Source organism: Oncorhynchus mykiss, chromosome 3, assembly GCF_057628025.1.
Source record: "Oncorhynchus mykiss isolate SJ-2025 chromosome 3, ASM5762802v1, whole genome shotgun sequence".
Taxonomy (NCBI): domain Eukaryota; kingdom Metazoa; phylum Chordata; class Actinopteri; order Salmoniformes; family Salmonidae; genus Oncorhynchus; species Oncorhynchus mykiss.
The window spans coordinates 13,882,782-13,910,118 of NC_143024.1; the positions used below are offsets into that span (position 1 = coordinate 13,882,782).

General features: G+C 44.0%; 1 protein-coding gene across 5 annotated transcripts in view; it reads left to right on the forward strand.

Moving 5' to 3' along the window:
- The window catches only part of fhod3b (formin homology 2 domain containing 3b), a 230,504-nt gene that overhangs the window by 2,395 nt on the left and 200,772 nt on the right, over positions 1–27,337 (forward strand). For all 5 annotated transcript variants that reach the window (XM_090221319.1, XM_090221324.1, XM_090221328.1 and 2 more), the window contains exon 2: positions 8,960–9,063. In XM_090221319.1, the coding sequence (XP_090077445.1) occupies positions 8,960–9,063 (104 nt within the window). The remainder of the gene's footprint in view (positions 1–8,959; positions 9,064–27,337) is intronic.

The following is a 27,337-nucleotide window of genomic DNA, read 5'->3' on the forward strand; positions in this document are numbered from 1 at the left end:
ATATTTTACTTGTGAATAAGGCCGGAGAGAGGACCAGAGATAATTAGACACCTGAGATAACCTGAAGTACCCAAAAGGGCCACTAGATGTCTTGTGACAGATTACATAAAATCTTTGAACGATAGCAAAATTCTTGTAGTTTACTGGTAAACCTAGTACATTTACAGCAATATACACTCCCTTTGCAACCTAACAATGACTCTATTACCGTAGAACAGTGATTCCCAACCAGGGGTACAAGGACCATAGGCCTACTGGTAAAATACACATGAGCGGGTACTGCAGTGGTACTCCGGGCAGAGCTAAATTCAGTTGGTGGTACAGTAACCAAAAAAAGGTTGGGAACCACTGTCGTAGAGGACTGATGCAACAACCACACAATGGCTAATGTGCCCTTTGGTGTCTAACGGGGTCGCTGAGAAAGACAATATTATTGTGCGGTTTTAGTGAAAAGACAAACAAACAGAGCAAGAAAGAAATGTAACAGTTAAACGCTAAACTATGTATGACATCTTGTCATCGTGTGGTTCTTTGCACAACTTTGACTTCCAACTCTGAATTCCGTGCTTCTATTTGGTCCTTTCAGGCCACATCCAGGGATCTATTGTTCTTACAGAATGGTATTCAGACACTGCTTGTCCTTTTGATCAACCAGTCTTTGAAAGTCTATACTCAGAATGCTTTCCGGTACCCATTCTCTCTTGTGACTCTGACATCATAGGTATAGCATCCTTGCCTTGTTTAATCATCTCCGTGTCAACTATGCTGAATCATTGGCTGGCTCTTTTGATTAGTAGACATTTTGACCTATCGTTCTCAACATAGCTCTCAAAGCTAACCTACTTTTCCATTTCAGTGTCATTTCTCATCTTCACTGGATTTACCATTGTTGTTTGGCCACTCATGCCTCATGCCTGTCTTCCTTTATCCACACATATTTCAGGAGGTGATATGTTCCTAGATATTCACTGTTATGTCTGCTTCGGCCAATAGTTGGCCTAAACCCATACCATTCTATTGCCAGTTTCGACCAGATGAAAGAAAATGGGCTCTCCTTCTCAGTACCTTGTGGTTCAGCGTTCTTTTAGAAAATCCCTAACAGTGACAAATGATGTCAACCAGATGCTTAGCTATTCTTTGTCTCTGATGATCATTCAGAGGATCCCTCCCTTTCCAGTTGAGCTACAAACCTACTTCCCAGTCCTGGTGGATTTATCTGCATCTAAACACATTGTCAGAGGGCCTCTTCCTCTAACCATGACATTTAAACAGAGTGAAGAGGAGGAGAGGCCCATTGGGTTTGGAGACAGAGGAGCTGACTCTTATGTTGAGCGTTCATCTCAGCCCCAGTTGAAAAGTCACGCAGGTCCCTAATACAAAGTTCATTTGGGATCTTTCTTCATTCTGTCAGATCAATTGTCTTTTTCACTGGGTTTGAAAAAAGCTCTGTAGATAATACGTCACGGAACCCACAGGATGCTGTGGAACACCACAGAGCCTGGTTTTCATTCTAGAACCCATTCCACTCCTCTCTGCTCTGACCAACAGGATGGGAAGGGAACTCTCTCCCTGCTGGCTCCTCTGAGGAAAAGGGCAGAGAGGGAGACTGACAAAAAGGCTGGCTCTACATGTTTGGTTTCCACACTCGATTGGTCTCCATCTCCTGCTGCACCAGCCTTAGTTTAAGCTGAAGGCAGTTCAGCAGAAGGCCTATGGGACCGCAGGGTGCCAACAAAAAGGCTCTGTGATGCCCTGCCTGTGAACTAACTGATGCACTAGCGGTTAGCTTCAACTGGCTAACCAGACAGCAGAAGCTGTAGTTGTCCATTAGAGCCCAGGCAGATACCAGAGGACTGTCTAAAAGGGGAGAACGTATCCTTTATGTCTATGTTGAAACCTGAACGTTTTCTACGCTTTGTGTTTAACATTTTCACATCCACCTGTCTTCAGTGAGTTATTGGTTGGTATTTACTTCCATAGACACCAGTAAACACACGTACAAACACATTAAGACAGAAATGCAAGTTCCCAATTGCACAGTCATACCATTGACCGCCTGTGTCTCACAGGGTTGCCTCCCTACCCCGCTACATCTGGGGATGACTGAGAGTGGGTGTACAGACTGGTATTAATAGCCCAGTGCTAACACATGGTACCAGGGGAGCCAGACAGGACAGCACACTAGCAGATGCTGCTGTTGTCCCAGACTTGCTCCCTCCCTCTCCTGCTCCTGTCAGTTCCAACCTGGCTGACTGGTGTCTCTCTGGGGAGAAGTAGTGCAGACGTCTGCCTAGAGATGATGATGCCATGGGGACCTGCCTGCCTGGTCTTTCTCATTGCTGACATTGACAATCAGCTCCATTAGGCAATGCCCTGTGAGCATTCACACACAATCAGTATCATATTCAGTTTGTGTTGGATTTACAATCTCTTTGTGCACGAGCATTGATTGCCTTATTTTACTTATACACAAAGTCTAACCTTCAAAGAGCACTCAGCATCCTCTTTGTGTAGATACCACTGAACATACTTGATCAGAGTTAGATAGAACAGAACGTACGAGGCATGGCCTGACTCAGGATTTCATCGCATAATGTATTTTGCTTTTGGACGACTAGGCAGACTGTGAATAGACAGAGTGCATTCAGTATGCTAGGGCTGTGTCCCACAATCAGCCCAACGCATCACCGGGGGCACACTGCCTGCCCTCCAGGTCACCTACAGCACCTGGTGTCACAGTCAGGCCAAGAGGATCATGAAGGACCTCAGCCACCCAAGCTACGGCCTGTTCACCCCGCTACCATCTAGAGGATCATGAAGGACCTCAGCCACCCAAGCTACGGCCTGTTCACCCCGCTACCTTCTAGAGGATCATGAAGGACTTCAGCCACCCCGCTACCATCTAGAGGATCATGAAGGACTTCAGCCACCCAAGCTACGGCCTGTTCACCCCGCTACCTTCTAGAGGATCATGAAGGACTTCAACCACCCCGCTACCATCTAGAGGATCATGAAGGACCTCAGCCACCCAAGCTACGGCCTGTTCACCCCGCTACCTTCTAGAGGATCATGAAGGACTTCAACCACCCCGCTACCATCTAGAGGATCATGAAGGACTTCAGCCACCCAAGCTACGGCCTGTTCACCCCGCTACCATCTAGAGGATCATGAAGGACCTCAGCCACCCAAGCTACGGCCTGTTCACCCCGCTACCATCTAGAGGATCATGAAGGACCTCAGCCACCCAAGCTACGGCCTGTTCACCCCGCTACCATCTAGAAGGAGGAGACAGTACAGGTGCATCAAAGCTGGGACCGAGAGACTGAAAAACAGCTTCTATCTCCAGGCCATCAGACTGTTAAATAGTCACCACCAGCAGGCCTCCGCCCAGTACCCTGCCCTGAACTTAGTCACTGTTACTAGCTGGCTACCACCCGATACTCTACCCTGCACCTTAGAGACTGCTGCCCTATGTACAGAGTCATGGAACACTGGTCACTTTATTAATGTTTACATACTGTTTTAGCCACTTTATATGTTTATACTGTATTCTAGTTCAGGCTCATCCTATATAACTACTACTGTACACACCTTTTCTATTCATATACTGTCCATACTGTCTGTACACACCAAGATATACATCTTTATTTATATTCTGGATTCTGACATTGCTCTTTCTAATATTTCTGTATTTCTTAATTTTGGGGATTTGTGTGTATTGTTGTGTATCCTTAGATATTACTGCACTGTTTGAGCTAGGAACACACACATTTCACTACACCTGCAATAGCATCTGCTAAATATGTGTATGGGACCAATCAAATGTGATTTGATTTGATATGGCACCATGTTCCCTATAGTGCACTACTTTGTGCCAGAGTTCTCTTCAAAGGAAGTGCACTATAAAGGGAATAGGGTGGCATTTGGGATGCACCCTATGCCACAGTTCATCACAGATGTACTGCCCAATGAAAAGGTTCACAACAGTGAACATACTGTGCAAAAGCAATAGTTCAAAGGAACATAGTCAAGTCGCTTCTGATATTTTCCTGCCTCTCTAAAATACTCCGAGGGGTCAGGGTCAATTTATTTGGAATGCCAGAAAGCATCCGCTGTGACACACCTCAACGTTATTCGAGGGCAGAGAGGAACGCAGGACCGTCAGTCTTTGAAAGATGTACACACTCTTTAACAAATTCACTTTTTTTGTGAAGATTGCCTTCCTGCTAATTATTCCAGAGAGATTCCAGGGGCTCATAATAACAAGTTCTGCTAAATGCTGTAAAATCTAGGTTTGTTCTGTGGGTGGACTGTATTACTCATTGTTATGTACAGTTGAGGTTTGGCCTGTCAGTCTCCAAGTTTCTCTGTGTTTCGGAGCATAGAGTTCTGCATTCACACAGAGCTACTGTAGCTCCTTGTTCAGGCTCATCCCTTGCATGCTCGACAGAAGATTACTGTTGTGGTCTCTCTCATGTGTATAGTGTATTTTAAAGAGCGTGCTAATTCCACTGTCTTGGGAAAGAGACCACAGACAACATATCCACCGTAGACAGAAATAAGGTTGGACCTCTGCCCAGACTTGATGTAGAGGCAGTGCCATCAAAACGTTCACTGGTTCCAACTGAAACCCTCAAGTAAAGGGCACACAAAAGTTTCCAATTGTTCATTCCCCCCACAAATAAATAGTGTTAAACATTTTTCACATGCAGCGCTGATAAGTGAGTTATTTATCAATCCCAAACATGGGGTATGTTTTCCCCTTGTCAGCCTCTACACCCACAACAACGCAGCTGCAGGAAGACATTGAGGGTGAGATGCATTTTGAATTGGAGAATTGTATGTTCTTTATTTGTAGCTGTCACTGCCTAACTGCCTGCCTCTCTGGCCGATGAACCACATTGTGGTGGTAGGGGGAGGACAGGCCTCAGTGTGGTGGTAGGGAGAGGACTCAGTGTGGTGGTAGGGAGAGGTCAGGCCTCAGTGTGGTGGTAGGGAGAGGCCTCAGTGTGGTGGTAGGAAGAGGACAGGCCTCAGTGTGGTGGTAGGGAGAGAACAAGCCTCAGTGTGGTGGTAGGGAGAGGACAGGCCTCAGTGTGGTGGTAGGGAGAGGACAGGCCTCAGTGTGGTGGTAGGGAGAGGACAGGCCTCAGTGTGGTGGTAGGGAGAGGCCAGGCCTCAGTGTGGTGGTAGGGAGAGGATAGGCCTCAGTGTGGTGGTAGGGAGAGGCCTCAGTGTGGTGGTAGGGAGAGGACAGGCCTCAGTGTGGTGGTAGAGAGAGGCCAGGCCTCAGTGTGGTGGTAGGGAGAGGCCTCAGTGTGGTGATAGGGAGAGGCCAGGCCTCAGTGTGGTGGTAGGGAGAGGACAGGCCTCAGTGTGGTGGTAGGGAGAGGCCAGGCCTCAGTGTGGTGGTAGGGAGAGGCCTCAGTGTGGTGATAGGGAGAGGCCAGGCCTCAGTGTGGTGGTAGGGAGAGGATAGGCCTCAGTGTGGTGGTAGGGAGAGGCCTCAGTGTGGTGGTAGGGAGAGGACAGGCCTCAGTGTGGTGGTAGAGAGAGGCCAGGCCTCAGTGTGGTGGTAGGGAGAGGCCTCAGTGTGGTGATAGGGAGAGGCCAGGCCTCAGTGTGGTGGTAGGGAGAGGACAGGCCTCAGTGTGGTGGTAGGGAGAGGACAGGCCTCAGTGTGGTGGTAGGGAGAGGCCTCAGTGTGGTGATAGGGAGAGGCCAGGCCTCAGTGTGGTGGTAGGGAGAGGCCAGGCCTCAGTGTGGTGGTAGGGAGAGGCCAGGCCTCAGTGTGGTGGTAGGGAGAGGCCAGGCCTCAGTGTGGTGGTAGGGAGAGGACAGGCCTCAGTGTGGTGGTAGGGAGAGGTCAGGCCTCAGTGTGGTGGTAGGGAGAGGACAGGCCTCAGTGTGGTGGTAGGGAGAGGCCAGGCCTCAGTGTGGTGGTAGGGAGAGGATAGGCCTCAGTGTGGTGGTAGGGAGAGGCCTCAGTGTGGTGGTAGGGAGAGGACAGGCCTCAGTGTGGTGGTAGAGAGAGGCCAGGCCTCAGTGTGGTGGTAGGGAGAGGCCTCAGTGTGGTGATAGGGAGAGGCCAGGCCTCAGTGTGGTGGTAGGGAGAGGCCAGGCCTCCGTGTGGTGGTAGGGAGAGGCCAGGCCTCAGTGTGGTGGTAGGGAGAGGCCAGGCCTCAGTGTGGTGGTAGGGAGAGGCCAGGCCTCAGTGTGGTGGTAGGGAGAGGACAGGCCTCAGTGTGAGACTGTGAGCAGGATTGGTGGTTACTTCTCTGGACTCTGGGACCACAGGGCCTTGTTGCTCAGGTTCAAATCCTGGGCTGGGCAGGGGACAACACATCTCCTGCCTCTGCCGTTAATCTATGAGCACTGTTCATGGATTAAGGACCGTTTCTGTGGATCACTAAGGCATTTCTGGCCTGGATACTATGGCTGTGATCTGTAATCCATCAGGTCTATTATAGCCAAAAGAGACCGTGTGTGTGTGTGTGTGTGTGTGTGTGTGTGTGTGTGTGTGTGTGTGTGTGTGTGTGTGTGTGTGTGTGTGTGTGTGTGTGTGTGTGTGTGTGTGTGTGTGTGTGTGTGTGTGTGTGTGTGTGTGTGCTTCACTAGTACGGCCTGTCTGCTCTGGCCTGACTTGCTGAGGTTTTGTGTCATAACCTCTATGTAGAGAAATGCATTTTTTGGATTCACACTAATTGCTGGTTACTGCTTTGACTGCTGCCCCATGTTTTTGTCCATTTCAGCTCCTGATACTGAGTTTACTGTGTCTTAAGAGTCTTAAGAGGAGAGGAACTCAATGTATTTTCTGTAGTTCTATATTTCTGTATCAGTTGTATGAACAGGTGGACTCACAACGTGCTACACTGGACTGAAACAATCCCCCTGTACTGTATGTTGTTCTGTTATGTCATCCTGTCAGTCCAAGATGATATGTCTAGTGTATCTTTATAGATGATAGACCCCTGGATAGATGATATTAGAATTTTTAGTCCTTTCCATGTCCTGCTTAGTTTCATGTCACACCCATTCCATCCTATAGGTCTTCAAGGCATGCCTGCTCCTCATGGACCTAAATATAGTAGGCCTAACTTTGGCCTGTACCAAACACTGTATATCCTGTCAGTGCTGAATCTGTCCTGTAATCTGCTGAAACTCTCTCTCTCTCTCAGACTTACAGTAAGAGCATCTTAAAGACAACTTATCCCAGGCCTTGAAGTAGTCTGTTTTCCCAAAGGTAGCTCTTCACTGTGTCTGTCCACTCCTGAACAGATCAGCCTTGTGTGCTGCCTGTGATATTTCAGGTAGAACTTTGAGAAGAATGTTTCCAATAATATATATTTTTTTTGTTGCTTTATATCTCTTTAAAGGAAAGAGACAAGACAGTTTCAGTCAGTCAGTATGTTATCTTAGCTGACCACATGTTTTGTTCCACTTCTCCATCTTGACACAGTCCTTGGGCGCTGCAGTACAGCCAAAAACAAACACGAGTGGCTGAACAGATCAAAGCTGCTCCCCTCCATAATGTATTTTCCAGTTAGCAACCTCCCTTTGCCCTTTCTCCATGTTTAATTAAGTTACAGTAATTCAAGTGGAGGAAATGGAACCACATCAGAGCCGGGACAAATCACAATTGTAATTTCCAAAACAGTTAGTATTGGGATTTTCACATTGGTTGTTTTTCTTCAGCGGGTAGTGGGTACCGCTCTCGATGCAGCTAGTTAGCGGCGCATATTTGACAAACTAGAACAATGATAGTTTTCTCTCTGCCTTGTGTTGTCTGTCTCTGTATAGGCCTACTATACCTGAAAACCAAACGCTGCAGGGTCAACAACAGGAGGAAAATGGATTCCTTCTCAAACGGTTTATTTACCCTCTGTAGCACACTCAGACAGCCTAGACAGCCTAGACAGCCTAGAGCAGCTCTGATTCAGACTCCCTAGGCAGCCTAGAGCAGCTCAGACTCAGACAGCCTAGAGCAGCACAGACTCAGACAGCCTAGAGCAGCACAGACTCAGACAGCCTAGACAGCCTAGAGCAGCTCAGACTCAGACAGCCTAGACAGCCTAGAGCAGCTCAGACTCAGACTCCCTAGACAGCCTAGAGCAGTTCAGACTCATACTCCCTAGACAGTCTAGAGCAGCACAGACTCAGACTCCCTAGACAGTCTAGAGCAGCACAGACTCAGACTCCCTAGACAGTCTAGAGCAGCACAGACTCAGACTCCCTAGACAGTCTAGAGCAGCACAGACTCAGACTCCCTAGACAGTCTAGAGCAGCACAGACTCAGACTCCCTAGACAGTCTAGAGCAGTACAGACTCAGACTCCCTAGACAGTCTAGAGCAGCACAGACTCAGACTCCCTAGACAGTCTAGAGCAGCACAGACTCAGACTCCCTAGACAGTCTAGAGCAGCACAGACTCAGACTCCCTAGACAGTCTAGAGCAGCACAGACTCAGACTCCCTAGACAGTCTAGAGCAGCACAGACTCAGACTCCCTAGACAGTCTAGAGCAGCACAGACTCAGACTGCCTAGACAGTCTAGAGCAGCACAGACTCAGACTCCCTAGACAGTCTAGAGCAGCTCAGACTCAGACATGTTAGCTATGGACGGCTATATCCATCCAGCCTACGTACAGACCCTGTTTTGACTGAGTTAAATTTTCCTCTGGGCAGTTGGAGGGAAACCGAGCACCATGGTTTGTCCATGGATAGCTAAGTTGTGTGCTATTGGCTGGCGTTAACATTGGCCAAATCAAGGGGTTTGTCATTTGATGTTTTCCCATGTTGCCTCATAGTGGACGTACATGCAACAGTTTGATACTAGCCTTGCATTATTTAGTTGTATATGTTGTAGCTAGGTAATCTATAATAGCTATGCTGTATAATAACTTTAGTTGTATGAAGCGGGAATTATTAATGATGCAATCTTTGTCTTTATCTCCTATCTAGCTTGATGACTGTGCCCTCCAGCTCTCCCAAAATGGGAGCTACCTGGACTTGGAGTCTACCCTGGCAGAACAGAGAGATGAACTCGAGGGCTTTCAGGAGGGAGGGTAAGGCCTTTCATAACACTCTGTCTCAACAACCTATTTCAATAGCTGATCATGCCCTTATATCTCCATTTCATGAGGTCTTTCCATAATAAGAAAACAAACGTATAATCTTATAAATTATGTTTACTGAGGAATATGTACAGTATTGTAAAACTTGTACCGCCAGCACATTTATATTTGTATTGTACAGGTAAAAAAAGGTAGGTCATATTCTCTACACTTCAAAAGATCAGTCTGGGATTGAGTTCAGAGTGGTGCTGTTTGAAGATCAGGCTTGGATTGAGTTCAGAGTGGTGCTGTTTGAAGATCAGGCTCGGATTGAGTTCAGAGTGGTGCTGTTTGAAGATCAGGCTTGGATTGAGTTCAGAGTGGTGCTGTTTGAAGATCAGGCTTGGATTGAGTTCAGAGTGGTGCTGTTTGAAGATCAGGCTCGGATTGAGTCCAGAGTGGTGCTGTTTGAAGATCAGGCTCGGATTGAGTTCAGAGTGGTGCTGTTTGAAGATCAGACTCGGATTGAGTTCAGAGTGGTGCTGTTTGAAGATCAGGCTCGGATTGAGTTCAGAGTGGTGCTGTTTGAAGATCAGGCTTGGATTGAGTCCAGAGTGGTGCTGTTTGAAGATCAGGCTCGGATTGAGTTCAGAGTGGTGCTGTTTGAAGATCAGGCTCGGATTGAGTTCAGAGTGGTGCTGTTTGAAGATCAGGCTTGGATTGAGTTCAGAGTGGTGCTGTTTGAAGATCAGGCTCGGATTGAGTTCAGAGTGGTGCTGTTTGAAGATCAGACTCGGATTGAGTTCAGAGTGGTGCTGTTTGAAGATCAGGCTCGGATTGAGTTCAGAGTGGTGCTGTTTGAAGATCAGGCTTGGATTGAGTCCAGAGTGGTGCTGTTTGAAGATCAGGCTCGGATTGAGTTCAGAGTGGTGCTGTTTGAAGATCAGACTCGGATTGAGTTCAGAGTGGTGCTGTTTGAAGATCAGGCTTGGATTGAGTTCAGAGTGGTGCTGTTTGAAGATCAGGCTCGGATTGAGTTCAGAGTGGTGCTGTTTGAAGATCAGACTCGGATTGAGTTCAGAGTGGTGCTGTTTGAAGATCAGGCTCGGATTGAGTTCAGAGTGGTGCTGTTTGAAGATCAGGCTTGGATTGAGTCCAGAGTGGTGCTGTTTGAAGATCAGGCTCGGATTGAGTTCAGAGTGGTGCTGTTTGAAGATCAGGCTCGGATTGAGTCCAGAGTGGTGCTGTTTGAAGATCAGGCTCGGATTGAGTTCAGAGTGGTGCTGTTTGAAGATCAGGCTCGGATTGAGTCCAGAGTGGTGCTGTTTGAAGATCAGGCTGGAATTGTGTCCAGAGTGGTGCTGATTGAAGTTCAGGCTCGGATTGAGTCCAGAGTGGTGCTGTTTGAAGATCAGGCTCGGATTGAGTCCAGAGTGGTGCTGTTTGAAGATCAGGCTGGAATTGTGTCCAGAGTGGTGCTGATTGAAGTTCAGGCTGGGTTGAGTCCAAAGTGGTTCTGATTGAAGGCACGACTAGCACTACCTTGCAGGTGCATTCATAACAAGCCAAGCTACAGTGGTCTAAGTAAGAATACCTTTTCATGTTCCTTTCTGTGGTTTCAATGAGCTGTTATGAACCATAAATATGTATTACTCAAGACTGGCTTGAAGTCTGTTGTACAGCAGTGCTGTACTGTAGTTAATACAAAGAAGATTCTGAAAATCCCCCACAGAGGGGGAGGGGGGAGAGGGGAGGGGAGGGGGGGAGAGGGGGAGGGAGGGGAGGGGGGGAGAGGGGGAGGGAGAGAAACTGTTCTGTTCAGAGGTATTCCTCCATCTCTAACTAGCAGGTCAATACAATGTCATCATTGTTTTGAGGAAGAGAAGAGAGAGAAAAAAAGGTATTTCAATCCCTTGCTTGGGGGATACCTTCCTGAAATACCTTCCTGCTCCCTATATTCCCCCAGTCTAATTTGATTTTATTACAGTGATGAGGATCACAATGACACCCATTCTCGTTCAGGTTGAATGACTGAAATAATCCCTTTTCCTGGCCTCCCCCCGTTTTAGCCAATTGAGCTGTCCCGCCCTTAAACTGCTCTCTGTAGGCGGGGTGGAGTGTGGGGAGCGGAGGGGGTTGACGAGCTAAGATGACAGGCTTTACCTCACCTGGAGCCCAGCGCTCTCTAGTCTAGGGAATAAGGCCAATCCTGTGATTCAACTACAAGGGATTTCAACAGTAATACCAAAAGCCTTATGATTCATTTGTCAGTCAATGGAGCCTGTTGTCGACCAACTGTTAGACTCAGACGAAACACTTCCTGTATTTTGTCTCACACATTTTCTGACATCTAAGGTAGTTTGATACAGTATCAGCCGATTGTCAACAGCCATTGGTGCAGAACATTCCATTTGTCATTCCTTCAGAGGGTTCTCAGTGATGTCTGGGTGGGTATCTTGTCATTCCTTCAGAGGGTTCTCAGTGATGTCTGGGTGGACATCTTGTCATTCATTCAGAGGGTTCTCAGTGATGTCTGGGTGGACATCTTGTCATTCCTTCAGAGGGTTCTCAGTGATGTCTGGGTGGGTATCTTGTCATTCATTCAGAGGGTTCTCAGTGATGTCTGGGTGGACATCATGTCATTCCTTCAGAGGGTTCTCAGTGATGTCTGGGTGGGTATCTTGTCATTCCTTCAGAGGGTTCTCAGTGATGTCTGGGTGGACATCTTGTCATTCATTCAGAGGGTTCTCAGTGATGTCTGGGTGGGTATCTTGTCATTCCTTCAGAGGGTTCTCAGTGATGTCTGGGTGGACATCTTGTCATTCCTTCAGAGGGTTCTCAGTGATGTCTGGGTGGACATCTTGTCATTCCTTCAGAGGGTTCTCAGTGATGTCTGGGTGGGTATCTTGTCATTCCTTCAGAGGGTTCTCAGTGATGTCTGGGTGGACATCTTGTCATTCCTTCAGAGGGTTCTCAGTGATGTCTGGGTGGACATCTTGTCATTCATTCAGAGGGTTCTCAGTGATGTCTGGGTGGACATCTTGTCATTCCTTCAGAGGGTTCTCAGTGATGTCTGGGTGGACATCATGTCATTCCTTCAGAGGGTTCTCAGTGATGTCTGGGTGGGTATCTTGTCATTCCTTCAGATGATTCTCAGTGATGTCTGGGTGGACATCTTGTCATTCCTTCAGAGGGTTCTCAGTGATGTCTGGGTGGACATCTTGTCATTCCTTCAGAGGGTTCTCAGTGATGTCTGGGTGGGTATCTTGTCATTCCTTCAGAGGGTTCTCAGTGATGTCTGGGTGGGTATCTTGTCATTCCTTCAGAGGGTTCTCAGTGATGTCTGGGTGGACATCTTGTCATTCCTTCAGAGGGTTCTCAGTGATGTCTGGGTGGGTATCTTGTCATTCCTTCAGAGGGTTCTCAGTGATGTCTGGGTGGACATCTTGAAGGCCCTGGATGTGGGTGCCAACACTTATCGAAGTGGCAAAGTAGGGATGTTATTGGTTGGTTGTTTTTCAACCCTACAATTGCCATAGAGTTTACAAGGTATTCCTCCACCCATGTCACTTAAAATACCTGGCTGACATCCCAAATGGCACCCTATTCCTTGTGTAGTACACTGCATTTGACCTGAGTCTTGTTGTTATTCATGTTATTTATGCATCCCTGGTCTCTCTGTTTGGCAGATGAAGAGAGCAGTGATGACACCTGAACAACTTAAGCCGGCTGTACACTACACAATTTTGGCCCAGATTTGGCCGTCCCCGTCAACTTTTGGAGATCGGAGACAAAATCCCCTACTCGGGAGGCGCGGCCGTCACGATGCTTGTTTCATGTGAGCGGGTCAGAGACGCAATCTGAGGGCTACCAATCTTGTCTTTGAGCAGTCCCAGACATCCCGTTGATGTTCTTGTAGTGTGAGCTGTGCAACGACACGTTTTGAGAACGCTGATCAACAATAGCCAATGAGAGCTCGCCAGAGAAGAATTCAGTGAGATGATGACATTGTTTCACATCATCCAGAATGTGTCGACTCTCCAGCAGGAGCCATGACTACTACTAGTATGTGTTTGTACTTGCCTCAAAGCAAAAGTGTCGAATCATTACAGGTCTGAAGTTCACAAGTAATGTTATTAAATCCAAAATGTTGGCTAGATATTTACACTCTGTATGGCAAGAGTGAATGTCTGACTGAAAACGTTTCTGAGGCTGCTTTGAACCACAGCTCGTTGTAGCTAAGTTAAATGTAATCACATCGTCACATCGTTGTTTTGGCGAGACAGCGTGGGATGGAGAATCCTCACTACCAGGTGTACCACATCGTTTAGTGTGCGCACCACTACGTTGGCAAGACAAAAAACTACAGGGAAGACCAACGTTTAATGTGAGAGGCTCAGTGATGTTAGGATTTGCCCGTGGCAGGAAGAACATGTTCAAACATTCCTTCGTTCTTTGTGCTGTTGGACTCATAAATGAGAAGTAAATTGTATCAGTATATGTACTTATCTATCTAGTGAAGTTGGGACAACGGTCGGCTGTGAGTGAATGTATTCATGTCCTCTATGTTGTTAGTATGCAACATGATGGACTGACTGGTTTAAATGTGTATGATGTGAGAACGTATGTGTATGATGTGAGAATGTATGATATGAGAATGTATGTGTATGATGTGAGAATGTATGACGTGAGAATGTATGATGTGAGAGTGTATGTGTATGATGTGAGAGTGTATGTGTATGATGTGAGAGTGTATGTGTATGATGTGAGAATGTATGTGTATGATGTGAGAGTGTATGTGTATGATGTGAGAATGTATGATGTGAGAATGTATGATGTGAGAGTGTATGTGTATGATGTGAGAGTGTATGTGTATGATGTGAGAGTGTATGTGTATGATGTGAGAATGTATGTGAGAATGTATGATGTGAGAGTGTATGTGTATGATGTGAGAGTGTATGTGTATGATGTGAGAATGTATGATGTGAGAGTGTATGTGTATGATGTGAGAGTGTATGTGTATGATGTGAGAGTGTATGTGTATGATGTGAGAATGTATGACGTGAGAATGTATGTGTATGATGTGAGAATGTATGACGTGAGAATGTATGTGTATGATGTGAGAATGTATGTGTATGATGTGAGAGTGTATGTGTATGATGTGAGAATGTATGATGTGAGAATGTATGTGTATGATGTGAGAATGTATGATGTGAGAATGTATGATGTGAGAGTGTATGTGTATGATGTGAGAATGTATGTGTATGATGTGAGAGTGTATGTGTATGATGTGAGAATGTATGATGTGAGAATGTATGATGTGAGAGTGTATGTGTATGATGTGAGAGTGTATGTGTATGATGTGAGAATGTATGATGTGAGAGTGTATGATGTGAGAGTGTATGTGTATGATGTGAGAATGTATGACGTGAGAATGTATGTGTATGATGTGAGAATGTATGTGTATGATGTGAGAATGTATGACGTGAGAATGTATGTGTATGATGTGAGAATGTATGTGTATGATGTGAGAATGTATGATGTGAGAATGTATGTGTATGATGTGAGAATGTATGTGTATGATGTGAGAATGTATGTGTATGATGTGAGAATGTATGTGTATGATGTGAGAATGTATGTGTATGATGTGAGAATGTATGACGTGAGAATGTATGTGTATGATGTGAGAGTGTATGTGTATGATGTGAGAGTGTATGATGTGAGAATGTATGTGTATGATGTGAGAGTGTATGTGTATGCTGTGAGAATGTATGATGTGAGAGTGTATGATGTGAGAATGTATGTGTATGATGTGAGAGTGTATGTGTATGATGTGAGAATGTATGATGTGAGAGTGTATGTGTATGATGTGAGAATGTATGTGTATGATGTGAGAATGTATGATGTGAGAATGTATGATGTGAGAACATATGTGTATGATGTGAGAATGTATGTGTATGATGTGAGAGTGTATGATGTGAGAGTGTATGTGTATGATGTGAGAATGTATGATGTGAGAGTGTATGTGTATGATGTGAGAATGTATGTGTATGATGTGAGAGTGTATGTGTATGATGTGAGAGTGTATGATGTGAGAATGTATGTGTATGATGTGAGAATGTATGTGTATGATGTGAGAATGTATGTGTATGATGTGAGAATGTATGATGTGAGAATGTATGATGTGAGAATGTATGATGTGAGAGTGTATGTGTATGATGTGAGAGTGTATGTGTATGATGTGAGAACGTATGTGTATGATGTGAGAGTGTATGATGTGAGAATGTATGTGTATGATGTGAGAATGTATGATGTGAGAATGTATGTGTATGATGTGAGAATGTATGTGTAATGTGAGAATGTATGATGTGAGAATGTATGATGTGAAGGTGTATGTGTATGATGTGAGAGTGTATGTGTATGATGTGAGAGTGTATGATGTGAGAATGTATGATGTGAGAGTGTATGTGTATGATGTGAGAATGTATGATGTGAGAATGTATGATGTGAGAATGTATGATGTGAGAGTGTATGTGTATGATGTGAGAGTGTATGTGTATGATGTGAGAGTGTATGATGTGAGAATGTATGTGTATGATGTGAGAGTGTATGTGATTGTTTTAATGGAAGGTGATAACAAAAAAAGTTTGAGCTAAAGTTTTATTCTATTCTATTCAATTTGAAAAGTTGTGTAGTGTACACCCGGCTTTAAGAACAGTGGACACTGGGCATGAAGAATCATGGGTAATCACCTCCTCACCTCAGGATTAGTTGTACTTCCAGCGTTCTTGATAACGAAGCCCTCACTTAGATTTTTTTTGTATTTAGTATTTCTTAGGATCCCAATTACTGCCAAGGCAGCAGCTACTCTTCCTGGGGTTCAAACAGGGTTCAAACGGTTACATCACAACAAAACACAACTACAGCCTACATCATCACTCACACAATACATTACACAATACATTATTACATCATTACTCTATTATTACATCACAACAAAACACAACTACAGCCTACATCATCACTAACACAATACATCACACAATACATTATTACATCGTTACTCTATTATTACATCACAACAAAACACAACTACAGCCTACATCATCACTCACACAATACATCACACAATACATTATTACATCATTACTCTATTATTACATCACAACAAAACACAACTACAGCCTACATCATCACTAACACAATACATCACACAATACATTATTACATCGTTACTCTATTATTACATCACAACAAAACACAACTACAGCCTACATCATCACTAACACAATACATCACACAATACATTATTACATCATTACTCTATTATTACATCACAACAAAACACAACTACAGCCTACATCATCACTAACACAATACATCACACAATACATTATTACATCATTACTCTATTATTACATCACAACAAAACACAACTACAGCCTACATCATCACTAACACAATACATCACACAATACATTATTACATCGTTACTCTATTATTACATCACAACAAAACACAACTACAGCCTACATCATCACTAACACAATACATCACACAATACATTATTACATCATTACTCTATTATTACATCACAACAAAACACAACTACAGCCTACATCATCACTAACACAATACATCACACAATACATTATTACATCATTACTCTATTATTACATCACAACAAAACACAACTACAGCCTACATCATCACTAACACAATACATCACACAATACATTATTACATCATTACTCTATTATTACATCACAACAAAACACAACTACAGCCTACATCATCACTCACACAATACATCACACAATACATTATTACATCATTACTCTATTATTACATCACAACAAAACACAACTACAGCCTACATCATCACTAACACAATACATCACACAATACATTATTACATCATTACTCTATTATTACATCACAACAAAACACAACTACAGCCTACATCATCACTAACACAATACATCACACAATACATTATTACATCATTACTCTATTATTACATCACAACAAAACACAACTACAGCCTACATCATCACTCACACAATACATTATTACATCATTACTCTATTATTACATCACAACAAAACACAACTACAGCCTACATCATCACTAACACAATACATCACACAATACATTATTACATCATTACTCTATTATTACATCACAACAAAACACAACTACAGCCTACATCATCACTAACACAATACATCACACAATACATTATTACATCGTTACTCTATTATTACATCACAACAAAACACAACTACAGCCTACATCATCACTAACACAATACATCACACAATACATTATTACATCATTACTCTATTATTACATCACAACAAAACACAACTACAGCCTACATCATCACTAACACAATACATCACACAATACATTATTACATCACAACAAAACACAACTACAGCCTACATCATCACTCACACAATACATTATTACATCATTACTCTATTACATCACAACAAAACATAACTACAGCCTACATCATCACTAACACAATACATCACACAATACATTATTACATCATTACTCTATTATTACATCATTACAAAACACAACTACAGCCTTCATCATCACTAACACAATACATTATTACATCATTACTCTATTATTACATCACAACAAAACACAACTACAGCCTACATCATCACTAACACAATACATCACACAATACATTATTACATCATTACTCTATTATTACATCACAACAAAACACAACTACAGCCTACATCATCACTCACAGAATACATCACACAATACATTATTACATCATTACTCTATTATTACATCACAACAAAACACAACTACAGCCTACATCATCACTAACACAATACATCACACAATACATTATTACATCATTACTCTATTATTACATCACAACAAAACACAACTACAGCCTACATCATCACTAACACAATACATCACACAATACATTATTACATCGTTACTCTATTATTACATCACAACAAAACACAACTACAGCCTACATCATCACTAACACAATACATCACACAATACATTATTACATCATTACTCTATTATTACATCACAACAAAACACAACTACAGCCTACATCATCACTCACAGAATACATCACACAATACATTATTACATCATTACTCTATTATTACATCACAACAAAACACAACTACAGCCTACATCATCACTAACACAATACATCACACAATACATTATTACATCATTACTCTATTATTACATCACAACAAAACACAACTACAGCCTACATCATCACTAACACAATACATCACACAATACATTATTACATCGTTACTCTATTATTACATCACAACAAAACACAACTACAGCCTACATCATCACTAACACAATACATCACACAATACATTATTACATCATTACTCTATTATTACATCACAACAAAACACAACTACAGCCTACATCATCACTAACACAATACATCACACAATACATTATTACATCATTACTCTATTATTACATCACAACAAAACACAACTACAGCCTACATCATCACTCACAGAATACATTATTACATCATTACTCTATTACATCACAACAAAACATAACTACAGCCTACATCATCACTAACACAATACATCACACAATACATTATTACATCATTACTCTATTATTACATCACAACAAAACACAACTACAGCCTACATCATCACTCACAGAATACATCACACAATACATTATTACATCATTACTCTATTATTACATCACAACAAAACACAACTACAGCCTACATCATCACTAACACAATACATCACACAATACATTATTACATCATTACTCTATTATTACATCACAACAAAACACAACTACAGCCTACATCATCACTCACAGAATACATTATTACATCATTACTCTATTATTACATTTTTTTTTTATTATTACGTTTACAATATAATATCCAATGTACAGTATCAAATCCAATCTGTATTTGTAAATAGGCCAGTATTTTATCTCAAAGTTATTTATCTTCAAAAACATGTACTGTATTTTGACAGCACAAGGGTTGAATGAACAGGACTTTGCATTTGAGATCATCTTGCTCAAGTTCAGCCGAATAATGATTCCTATCCTATATACACATAAATGTGTGGCTTGAATCTGTCTTTATAATATGAAAGTACAGTATTTATTTGAGTACAGTGTCCACCTCCATGTTCTTTTATTCAGTCCATCTGGGTTTACCTGCTCAGCTCTACCCTGCACTGGGTTGGTATGACATCCATGTTCCGCACAGCTCTCAGTCGATGTGAGACCAACCCACAGTTGGCATGAGACTTCCTGGTCGGCCAGACCACAAGCATCTATGGATGTATTTGTGTTCATAGGCTGTTCACTGGGCTCGGTGTTTCCATTGGACCCGAGACACTACTCTCATTTCCCAGTTTCATCAAAAGTCATTGGGAGGCTTATTGAAGTCAAGAGAGAGCCTTGTGAGGTTAAAGTGGTCTGCTTCTTCTCTCGTCAAAGGGGGAGGCTGCCAGGGGCATCGCCGTGCCAACTGTCTCTGTCTGGTATGGATGTGTGTCATTAAACCTACACAGTGTGTCTGAGAAGGCCGGGGGGTGTAGAGGGGGATTGAGGGGGTTTAGGGGAAGGCGGCCTGGTATTATTTGTAATAGCAGGGTAATTCTGCCTGCTGGCTTTTTATGGAGTGGATGTGACCAAGTTCACAACCCCACGCTGTGCACTGTTGTTGATTCTTTATGATTATTCGGCTTGTAAAAAGGCCTGATGAGGTATTTCACCTTCACTTGTTCCATTTGGGTTTATTTTCTTTCTCAGTGTTTTTGCAGTATGGGATATTTCAGCAACTCAACTTCAACTTTGTAATATATTATTAATTCCCTACGTAGAAAGAAATCTGTATTTTACCCGGAGTTTGTTGCTGTTTACACATTCCAGCTGCTGTTATAGTAATATGTCTGCATCCAAAATGGTTCCCTATTACGTAAATAGTGCAACACTTTGACTAGGGCCTATAGGGCTCTGGACTGAATTGTGCACTAAACAAGGAATATAGTGCCATTTGGAATGCAGACATGCTTTCAAAACCCCAGTCAAAGTACTGCTGTAGTTGAGCTTACTGCCTTGGTCTAAATGTCTGGCCACTGTGCTATCCTGGAGGTTAGAACAGCAACAGACCTGAGACTGGCCACTGTGCTATAATGGAGGTTAGAACAGCAACAAACCTGAGACTGGCCACTGTGCTATACTGGAGGTTAGAACAGCAACAGACCTGAGACTGGCCACTGTGTTATACTGGAGGTTAGAACAGCAACAGACCTGAGACTGGCCACTGTGCTATACTGGAGGTTAGAACAGCAACAGACCTGAGACTGGCCACTGTGTTATACTGGAGGTTAGAACAGCAACAGACCTGAGACTGGCCACTGTGCTATACTGGAGGTTAGAACAGCAACAGACCTGAGACTGGCCACTGTGCTATACTGGAGGTTAGAACAGCAACAGACCTGAGACTGGCCACTGTGCTATACTGGAGGTTAGAACAGCAACAGACCTGAGACTGGCCACTGTGCTATACTGGAGGTTAGAACAGCAACAGACCTGAGACTGGCCACTGTGTTATACTGGAGGTTAGAACAGCATCAGACCTGAGACTGGCCACTGTGCTATACTGGAGGTTAGAACAGCAACAGACCTGAGACTGGCCACTGTGCTATACTGGAGGTTAGAACAGCAACAGACCTGAGACTGGCCACTGTGCTATACTGGAGGTTAGAACAGCAACAGACCTGAGACTGGCCACTGTGCTATACTGGAGGTTAGAACAGCAACAGACCTGAGACTGGCCACTGTGGTATACTGGAGGTTAGAACAGCAACAGACCTGAGACTGGCCACTGTGCTATACTGGAGGTTAGAACAGCAACACTTCTCCAGGTTCAACATGTATATCTCATTCTGAAGGAGAAAGTCCCTTTGTCTACCATAGAGGTTCTAACAATAGAGGTTACCAGTGGTGTGAAGTACTTAAGTACAAATAGTTTTAATTAGTGTTTTGGGGTATTTGTACTTTACTCTAATATTGATCTTTTTGACAACTTTTACTTTTACTTCTACTTCTCTACATTCCTAAAGAAAATGATGTACTTTTTACTCCATACATTTTCCCTGACACCTAAAAGTACTCGTTACGTTTTGAATGCCTAGCAGGACAGGAAAATGGTCTAATTCATACACGTATCAAGAGAACATCCCCAGTCATCCCTACTGCCTCTGATCTGGCGGACTCACTAAACACATACTTCGTGTGTAAACAAAAAAAACAAGAAAACTATGCTGTCTGGTTTGCTTTATATGAGGAATTGTAGAGTAGTTACTTCTACTTTTGATACTTAAGTATATTTTAACAATGACATTTTCTTTTGATACTTAAGTATATTTAAAACCAAATACTTTTAGACTTTCACTCAAGTAGTATTTTACTAGGTGTCTTTCATTTCATTTTCTATTAAGGTATTTTTACTTTTACTCAAGTTTGACAATTGGATACTTTTTCCACCTCTGGAGGTTCCAGGTTATAAGCAACATTCCAGAGCCACCTGTGTCATGCCTAGTGTCTTTCCAACCTGATGAAAGTATGACCCTCTGACAGACAGAGTGTTTAAAAAGCCTGGAGATATCCATGTCACAGGAGCTTAGGGGCTATAATCACTTCCACACCCTGAGTTGTGGAGGGCTGGAGGCCGGCTGGATGGAACCATGGAACTACCCAGTGGGATTATGACTCCCAATCCTCGGCACCATCTCTAACCCTGCTCTCTCTGCTGTAATCTCAGTTAGTGATTGTAATTGACTGTGGCACCTGGCCATAATGTGGTGTGAGAGATGCTGAGGTCCCGGGAATATTTGTGCAGATTACATGGATGGAGAAGTGGGAGCCTGACTGAGGTACAGATTACATGGATGGAGAAGTGGGAGCCTGACTGAGGTACAGATTACATGGATGGAGAAGTGGGAGCCTGATTGAGGTAATGATTACATGGATAGAGGAGTGAGAGCCTGACTGAGGTACAGATTACATGGATAGAGCAGTGGGAGCCTGACTGAGGTAATGATTACATGGGTAGAACAGTGGGAGCCTGACTGAGGTAATGATTACATGGGTAGAACAGTGGGAGCCTGACTGAGGTAATGATTACATGGGTAGAGCGGTGGGAGCCTGACTGAGGTAATGGTTACATGGATAGAGCAGTGGGAGCCTGACTGAGGTAATGATTACATGGATAGAGCAGTGGGAGCCTGACTGAGGTAATGATTACATGGATAGAGCAGTGGGAACCTGACTGAGGTAATGATTACATGGATAGAGCAGTGGGAGCCTGACTGAGGTACAGATTACATGGATAGAGCAGTGGGAGCCTGACTGAGGTAATGATTACATGGATAGAGCAGTGGGAGCCTGACTAAGGTAATGGTTACATGGATAGAGCAGTGGGAGCCTGACTAAACCTTCCTGGGGAGTGTCTGTCTGATGTTTTGCGAATAGGGCCATATGGAATTCTGGGTGGAATTCTGGGAACATTTAGGCGTTGGCCCTGGTGTTGTTTTTACGTGGGTGTGTGACAGTGATTGACACCTGATTAGTAAATGTGTAAATCCTCAAGAACTTATTTTACTGGTTTGACACAGAAAGATCACACAAGGTGCTGTTATTGAGCACGTAATAGATTCAACATGTGAAATGCATTAGAAAATACGTGTTTTTCTCTTATGTTATGTAGTCTAGCTAGCTGCTATAAGCACACATAAAGCTCACACTTTTTAACATTCCGATCCTGGCTTCAAGGCAAATGTTTAGAAGCCAGAAATGTTTTTTTTCTACGTTGTTGGTGTGTTTGTTAACTTTTTGACAGCCAGTTAGAAGTCAGCTGTGTTAAACCTCCAGGAGTCCCAGCCCCGTTGAAGGCCTCAGATACACTGTTTCCCATCAGATCCAGTCATCCCTCAGAGGACGGATCATTTTCATTCGTTTCATTTTTTTCTGACCTACTTGGCCGTACTTCCATAGACACCCAGCTCTCCAGATCAAAAACGTTCAGAAAGAACCAGAGGAATTTTGAAACTAGGGAAAAAATGTCAAGTAGATCTTTAACTTACTATAAGGAAAATAAAACCTCATTAAAATCCCTGAGGTGTTTGCAGAGCAGAATAGTGATCTTAGCAGTGGTTTTGTGTGTGTGTGTGTATGCGCCCGGGCGTGTGTGTGTGTTCGTGTGTAACGCAATGACCAGGCCTAGCCAATGGTTAGCAGAGAGCTGACTTGGCAAACATGTTCGCAGACCAGACTAGAATATGACCTCTGGGGTTGTAGTAGAGAGTCAGACCAGACTAGAATATGACCTCTGGGGTTGTAGCAGAGAGACAGACCAGACTAGAATATGACCTCTGGGGTTGTAATAGAGAGACAGACCAGACTAGAATATGACCTCTGGTGTTGTTGATGAGAGACAGACCAGACTAGAATATGACCTCTGGGGTTGTAGTAGAGAGACAGACCAGACTAGAATATGACCTCTGGGGTTGTAGTAGAGAGACAGACCAGACTAGAATATGACCTCTGGGGTTGTAGTAGAGAGACAGACCAGACTAGAATATGACCTCTGGGGTTGTAGTAGAGAGACAGACCAGACTAGAATATGACCTCTGGGGATGTAGCAGAGAGACAGAATAGACTAGAATATGACCTCTGGGGTTGTAGTAGAGAGACAGACCAGACTAGAATATGACCTCTGGGGTTGTAGCAGAGAGACAGACCAGACTAGAATATGACCTCTGGGGTTGTAGTAGAGAGACAGACTAGAATATGACCTCTGGGGTTGTAGTAGAGAGACAGACCAGACTAGAATATGACCTCTGGGGTTGTAGTAGAGAGACAGACCAGACTAGAATATGACCTCTGGGGTTGTAATAGAGAGACAGACCAGACTAGAATATGACCTCTGGGGTTGTGGTAGAGAGACAGACCAGACTAGAATATGACCTCTGGGATTGTAGTAGAGAGACAGACCAGACTAGAATATGACCTCTGGGGTTGTAATAGAGAGACAGACCAGACTAGAATATGACCTCTGGGGTTGTAGTAGAGAGACAGACCAGACTAGAATATGACCTCTGGGGTTGTTGATGAGAGACAGACCAGACTAGAATATGACCTCTGGGGTTGTAGCAGAGAGACAGACCAGACTAGAATATGACCTCTGGGGTTGTAGTAGAGAGACAGACCAGACTAGAATATGACCTCTGGGGTTGTAATAGAGAGACAGACCAGACTAGAATATGACCTCTGGGGTTGTTGATGAGAGACAGACCAGACTAGAATATGACCTCTGGGGTTGTAGTAGAGAGACAGACCAGACTAGAATATGACCTCTGGGGTTGTAGTCGAGAGACAGACCAGACTAGAATATGACCTCTGGGGTTGTAGTAGAGAGTCAGACCAGACTAGAATGTAACCTCTTGGGTTGTAGTAGAGAGACAGACCAGACTAGAATATGACCTCTGGGGTTGTTGATGAGAGACAGACCAGACTAGAATAGGACCTCTGGGGTTGTAGTAGAGAGACAGACCAGACTAGAATATGACCTCTGGGGTTGTAACAGAGAGACAGACCAGACTAGAATATGACCTCTGGGGTTGTAGCAGAGAGACAGACCAGACTAGAATATGACCTCTGTGGTTGTAGTAGAGAGACAGACCAGACTAGAATATGACCTCTGGGGTTGTAGCAGAGAGACAGACCAGACTAGAATATGACCTCTGGGGTTGTAGTAGAGAGACAGACCAGACTAGAATATGACCTCTGGGGTTGTAGTAGAGAGACAGACCAGACTAGAATATGACCTCTGGGGTTGTAGCAGAGAGACAGACCAGACTAGAATATGACCTCTGGGGTTGTAGTAGAGAGACAGACCAGACTAGAATATGACCTCTGGGGTTGTTGATGAGAGACAGACCAGACTAGAATATGACCTCTGGGGTTGTAGTAGAGAGACAGACCAGACTAGAATATGACCTCTGGGGTTGTAGTAGAGAGACAGACCAGACTAGAATATGACCTCTGGGGTTGTAGTAGAGAGTCAGACCAGACTAGAATATAACCTCTGGGGTTGTAGTAGAGAGACAGACCAGACTAGAATATGACCTCTGGGGTTGTTGATGAGAGACAGACCAGACTAGAATATGACCTCTGGGGTTGTAGCAGAGAGACAGACCAGACTAGAATATGACCTCTGGGGTTGTAGCAGAGAGACAGACCAGACTAGAATATGACCTCTGGGGTTGTAGTAGAGAGACAGACCAGACTAGAATATGACCTCTGGGGTTGTAGCAGAGAGACAGACCAGACTAGAATATGACCTCTGGGGTTGTAGTAGAGAGACAGACCAGACTAGAATATGACCTCTGGGGTTGTAGTAGAGAGACAGACCAGACTAGAATATGACCTCTGGGGTTGTAGCAGAGAGACAGACCAGACTAGAATATGACCTCTGGGGTTGTAGTAGAGAGACAGACCAGACTAGAATATGACCTCTGGGGTTGTTGATGAGAGACAGACCAGACTAGAATATGACCTCTGGGGTTGTAGTAGAGAGACAGACCAGACTAGAATATGACCTCTGGGATTGTAGTAGAGAGACAGACCAGACTAGAATATGACCTCTGGGGTTGTTGATGAGAGACAGACCAGACTAGAATATGACCTCTGGGGTTGTAGCAGAGAGACAGACCAGACTAGAATATGACCTCTGGGGTTGTTGATGAGAGACAGACCAGACTAGAATATGACCTCTGGGGTTGTAGCAGAGAGACAGACCAGACTAGAATATGACCTCTGGGGTTGTTGATGAGAGACAGACCAGACTAGAATAGGACCTCTGGGGTTGTAGTAGAGAGACAGACCAGACTAGAATATGACCTCTGGGGTTGTTGATGAGAGACAGACCAGACTAGAATAGGACCTCTGGGGTTGTAGTAGAGAGACAGACCAGACTAGAATATGACCTCTGGGGTTGTAATAGAGAGACAGACCAGACAAGAATATGACCTCTGGGGTTGTAGCAGAGAGACAGACCAGACTAGAATATGACCCTCCAGCAGCAGTTACCTCCAGATCTGCTGAGCCAGTGGGCCTCCATGGGGCCTTCTAGTCTGTCTCTAATTGGCCTACACTACAGTGTGAGGTATGAGGGGGGAAGTGCAGTTCTTGGTTTGACTGTTCTCCAACTCTAAGTCTGCGTGCCTCGGTGAGGTAAACTGCTAAATGCTCCCATCTCTCTATCACCCTCCTTATCCTCTCTGTGGGCACTCACCGCAAGCACGTGCACACACACACACACACACACACATGCACGCACGCACGCACGCACGCACACACACACACACACACACACACACACACTGTGTGATGTCTTTAAACAGGCTCTTTGCTCCGGCAAATAAAGCCTGAGAGAGAGAATGGAGCCTTATGTCTCAGCCTGGCTGACCAGAACTCCCATTGGTCCAGGAGTTAGCTGCTAGAGAGAGCAAGGTCGTAGAGAGGAGTAGTTGCCTGGTCGTAGTGGTAGAAAGGGGAGAGGAGTAGCTGCTGGTCGTAGTGGTAGAAAGAAGACAGTAGTAGCTGCTGGTCGTAGTGTTAGAAAGGAGAGAGGAGTAGCTGCTGGTCATAGTGTTAGAAAGGAGAGAGGAGTAGCTGCTGGTCGTAGTGGTAGAAAGAAGAGAGGAGTAGCTGCTGGTCATGGTGTTAGAAAGGGGAGAGGAGTAGCTGCTGGTCGTAGTGGTAGAAAGAAGAGAGGAGTAGCTGCTGGTCATGGTGTTAGAAAGGGGAGAGGAGTAGCTTCTGGTCATAGTGGTAGAAAGAAGAGCGGAGTAGCTGCTCGTCGTAGTGGTGGAAAGGAGAGAGGAGTAGCTGCTGGTCATAGTGGTAGAAAGAAGAGAGGAGTAGCTGCTGGTCATGGTGGTAGAAAGGAGAGAGGAGTAGCTGTTGTTTTCTCTGTTTAATGGTGTTGTTAGGATCAGTTATTTTCTGTTTAATGGTGTTGTAGGATCAGTTCTTTTCTGTTTAATGGTGTTGTAGGATCAGTTATTTTCTGTTTAATGGTGTTGTAGGATCAGTTATTTTCTGTTTAATGGTGTTGTAGGATCAGTTATTTTCTGTTTAATGGTGTTGTAGGATCAGTTATTTTCTGTTTAATGGTGTTGTAGGATCAGTTATT